This window comes from Cebus imitator, unplaced genomic scaffold (assembly GCF_001604975.1).
Source record: "Cebus imitator isolate Cc_AM_T3 unplaced genomic scaffold, Cebus_imitator-1.0 Scaffold74, whole genome shotgun sequence".
In the NCBI taxonomy this organism is placed as follows: domain Eukaryota; kingdom Metazoa; phylum Chordata; class Mammalia; order Primates; family Cebidae; genus Cebus; species Cebus imitator.
Genome location: NW_016107389.1, coordinates 7,210,834 through 7,215,354, shown reverse-complemented (window position 1 = coordinate 7,215,354; position 4,521 = coordinate 7,210,834). Strand labels below are relative to the sequence as shown.

The following is a 4,521-nucleotide window of genomic DNA, read 5'->3' as shown; positions in this document are numbered from 1 at the left end:
ATACATGAGCCTTATATTTATAGAAGTGCTGTATTTCATAAAATGTATATTTTAATATAGACAAAAATACGTATAAAGTACTATCGTTTCAAAAACAGTTTTCTTTCACCACTGCACCTGTGCACCTGATCTTTAGTAGAAATAGTCTGTTCCTTTTTCCCTATGCACAAATACCTCCAAAATTCTGTCTAAATCATATCTCCCACAGTCTGCAAGTGCATAAGAGGAGGTTTGACTGTTTTCACAACATGATGTGAAAAAGGCATATTACTCAGTGTATTGCAGAAAGCATGCTTAGGGAGCAATGCATCCAGCTTTTGTACAATTACTCTTCAAAAACACACAAAACTAAATTTTGAATTTACATATTTTAATGAGAAAATATTATTTGGACTAGGTCATAATTTAATGTAGACACCTTTTTTAAAATCCTTTGTTTTAAAACAGGCATGCTGAGAACAAGAACATCAATATTTAAAATGCCATGCTAATTCTGTACAGGGAGGGAAAATGAAGGGTAAAAATTTTACAGCTCTGATGACACTACAACTTTTTTTTTCTTAAGCAGGTCACATCAGAACAACAGTTCGTTTTCCAGCCAATTATCTAAGACTCTAAAGGAATACAGCAAACAAAAGTGCATTTTACACAGTGTATAATCATTCCTATTCACAGGTATTTACATCTCTTTGCAGCCCTTTAGCTTCTTGGAAAAGTTCTGGTAGCAAACAGAAAGACTTGTCCGTGGGAGAGCGATCCGGTGACATCCCTTCATTACCAGTCAGCTTATCTAAGTTCTTCCCGGGTTGCCCTTGATGCTTTCTTGGTTTGGGCTTATTTCATTTTCTTTCCTTTTTTTTTTTTTTTTTCCCAACAATACAATAAATAGCTAAAAAGGTCTCTAAGTAATCGGAAAGTTAACATCCCAATTAACTTTCCCATTCCCCCTTCCCTCCCCTAAACCTGGCCAGAAATAAAGGGTAAACATTCACATTACAACAGGTACTTATAATGTGGGCTTTGCCCGTTCGTCCGCCTAGCAAGACAGATTCAAGTTCACCGTTTACATATTACCGGGCGCTTTGTAAACAATACAGGATTACTTTTAGTTTTGTTTTGCTTGTGTGAGGACGAGAGTCGCCTTCTCAGCTCGGCAGCCTCTTTCTTAACTCCCAGCGCCTGGAGCCTCTGGAAGGAAACAAAAACCCCAAACAACAAAATCTCCGCAGAAGCCCGGGAGACCCCGGGAAGCAGTGGTCTGCCCAGCCCCTGCCGGATGGGCGGAGGCGAGTAGGGTAGAAAGATTAGTGGCTCCTTTTTGCTGCAGATTTCCAAGACGTAAAGAGATCCGGCCCTCCCCTGCGCGGTTGCAGCCCTCGCGGGGGGCGGGGAGGGGGTTGGGGGAATCTGTTCCAGGAAACCTCTGAAGCAGTTTCTCTAGTCTTGAAACTGCGCAGAGTTCAGAGCTCCGCTGATCTGGGCGGAGGAGCGAAGACGCGCTTTTCTCGGCGAAGAGCGGGTGGCAGGATTTCCCCCGCGGGTCAAATGGGAGGGGGTTTCGGGGCCCCAGGGAGGGGATGGCTCGGCTCTGGTGGCCCCGGCCTTCCCTGTCGTGGGGGCGAGGACAACTCCCACACGCCTCCCAGCCCATGTGCAAGTTTGTGTTTTGTCTCCTGGGTCCAAAACAAAGTTCTCTTGGGGCAAGACGGGTTGGCCGAAGGTGAAATGGACAAGTTAGGGTGGCGGTCCCCGGTTGGGGCGGGCAGGACTGGGAGTCTGGGAAGGCGAGTGAGGTGGTGGGGAGGAGAACGAGAGGGAGCGCCGGCTCCTGCGGGTCAGTGCACCGCCACCGAGTGTAAGGCGGAGGCCGGGCTAGTGAGCGTTTCGCTGGGGGTGGCGGGGCTGCTTTGGCTGGTGGCTGTTTGAGAGGAAGTGGGGCTGAGAGAGGGCGGCGAGTTCGAGAGCAAGGTGGGGATGGGCGCGGGCAGAGCAGGCAGCGCGGGCACAGCGGCCGGCGTGGGCTTAATGGGCACGGGGATGGCGGGCAGCGTCTGGCCCGCTGCGTGGCACAGTGGCTTAAGTGGCACGCCGTAGGCGCTGTAGTCGCCACTCGCCATGGAGATCGGGGTGGCCGAGTCGATCATGCCCGCGGAGCCATACACGTGTGGCCATCCGGTGCCCAGAGAGCTGCCCATGGTAGTCAACTGGTTGGGGAGCGGGTAGGCAGCGGGCACTGGCTGCATGGCGGAGAAGGCCAGCCCCCCAGGCATCTTGTATTCCCGCGCGATGATGTTCTCGATGGCGAAGGGGTGCTTGAAGCCTGAGGGCTGCGCCACGCCGCCCAAGTTGTAGGCAGCGGCGGGCATCTGTGGCAGGTGCGTGCCCGACGCCGCTAGCGCACTGAGCCGCAGCTTGGCCTGCTGCTGCAGGTACTGCGCCGCGTCGGCTGGCTTGCTGGGCGCCAAGTGGTCGGACTTAAGCACCTTGAAGCGCTTGCGGCGCCGCAGGAAGCTGCCGTTCTCGAACATGTCCCCGCAGCTGGGGTGCAGCGCCCAGAAGCTGCCCTTGCCTGGCTGGTCGGGCCGCCGCGGGATCTTGATGAAGCAGTCGTTGAAGGAGAGGTTGTGGCGCAGGCTGTTCTGCCAGCGCTGCGTGTTCTCCCTGTAGTAGGGGAAGCGGTCCATGATGAACTTGTAGATCTCGCTCAGCGGCAGCATCTTCTCGGGCGAGCTCTGGATGGCCATAGCGGTCAGCGAGATGTACGAGTAGGGTGGCTTCTGGTCGCTGTACGTGTTGCGGCCGGGCCGAGGCATCTTCTTCCTCGCCCTCTTCTTGATCTGGGTCCGCGCGGGTCGGCGGACTGCTCGGATCTAGGAAGGGGGCGGTAATAAGAAGGTAGCGTGGATGCACAGAGACGCCACGAGGTCAGCCAAGCCAAGTAACAGACTTTGGGGGGGTGGCGGGTGGGGGCTGCGGCTCTGAATCAGCCAGTGCCCGCGCTCTTTCGCCTGCAACTTTGCGGGCTGAATGTTACCCAGCCAGGGGGCGCGGGAGGGGAAGCCGGCCAACCGCGCGAGGATAGCCGGGAAGTATCGGGCCTGGGGCAAGAACTGGGGACAGGGAAGTAACAGAGAACTGCTCACCTTAAAGTTGCTCCAAGTTGCGCGTCCGCATCCAGGATGGCGCCGCTGGTCACCGCTTCTGCCTCAGCTTGCACCCCGCGCGCAGCGTCCGGGTCGGGTTGGGCTCCGCGCGAACCTGGGCTCTTGAGTTCAGCCCCACAGCGTCTCGCGCCGCCCGGTCCGCGACGCTCCTGGCGCGTCCTGCGGGCGGCCCAGCTCGGCTGCCGGGTCCCGGCGCGTATGGTGGCAGCAAAGGCCTAGGGCTCCGGAGGGCGCTGCTGTGGGCTCCGTGTCTCTGCTGAGCTAGGTGGCTGCCTCCATGTCCTCCCTCGAACCATCTGATAGTTTTAAGCGGTGACAGGAGCAGAAAAGACCCCTGTAGCGGCGCTTCATTAATGTGCCACTTCTTAGCTATCATATGACAATCGCCTTGGGAGGAGGAGGAAGAGGAGGGGGAGCGGGGGCTGCAGAGGGAGGGCACTGAGCGAGAGGGGAGAGCCCGACCAGCTCTGGTTTCTTTCACACCTATTTACATGGACACCTTGGCCAATAGGAATCACTTCCAGCTCCAGACTGGGCGAGGGGGAAGAGCCTCAGCCACTGGCAGGGAGCTGGACGCGCCGGCCGGTGTGCGGTGTGCGCTGTGTGAAGGTATGAGGAGGCAGCCGCTGCCGCCGCGGAGCAGGGAGCCAGGCGACCACTCACGTTCGCAGATGGAGCAGCCGCGCAGATGATGTTTGACATGGAAATTGCTTATCTGGGGTATTCTGTTTCCTCTGCGTTGTATCCGGTTTGTATTGTTAGGTAGCTTCAGGCATGGCTTTCCCCTGAAGCCGACACTTTTCCTGCGCTTAGCACTACCCGGGGCTGGTTGCATGGGTTATAGTAATGAAAACACACCCTCCCCCCCCACCAAGTTCCCCGAGAGTTAGGTCGAAATTTGATTTGACCTTCCTGTGCAGCTGCTTCAGCTCTGTATAGTTGGGTGTGTAGCTTTGAAAAAGCGATGGGGTTTACAAAATACTTTCAAAACGCAATTGACATCCCTGTGTAAGAGCCCATTTTGAATATAACTCTATTGACCAAATTTTTAAAAATTAAAATAGTGTACCTGGGCAAAGAGTCTAGGTATTTGCTTTAAAACTCCTCCAGGAATTTGGTTGGACACAGGATGGAGGCTCAGGGGCTGTTGGGGCAAATGTTGTGCGGACCTCAGGAGGGCCTGAGTTTGTTTGAAACAGTTTATCATCAGGTAAGCCTCAGGGACTCTGGCTTTTCCCAGGTGGTTTGAAACTTTAGGACTCAGGCATACCCTGGAAGTTTTAATTTTAAAGCCCCCAACTCCCCATCATCTTCCCTCCCCGCTTTTTTTTTTTTTTTTTTTTTTTTTTTTTTTTTT

General features: G+C 54.2%; 1 protein-coding gene across 1 annotated transcript; it reads right to left on the bottom strand.

Annotated features, from left to right (window-relative positions):
• Positions 1 to 353: 353 nt before the first annotated feature.
• FOXB1 (forkhead box B1) lies at positions 354 to 3,554 on the bottom strand. Its single transcript, XM_017531916.2, has 2 exons — positions 3,144 to 3,554; positions 354 to 2,870 (listed from the first exon to the last, which is right to left on the bottom strand). Exon 2 carries the CDS (start codon positions 2,811 to 2,813, stop codon positions 1,836 to 1,838), a length of 978 nt encoding a protein of 325 aa, XP_017387405.1. The 5' UTR covers positions 2,814 to 2,870; positions 3,144 to 3,554; the 3' UTR covers positions 354 to 1,835.
• Between the last annotated feature and the right edge of the window lie 967 nt (positions 3,555 to 4,521).

Bases quoted from the DNA above. Each gene is read 5' to 3' on its own strand.
- FOXB1 (XM_017531916.2), bottom strand. From the start codon at position 2,813: ATGCCTCGGCCCGGCCGCAACACGTACAGCGACCAGAAGCCACCCTAC.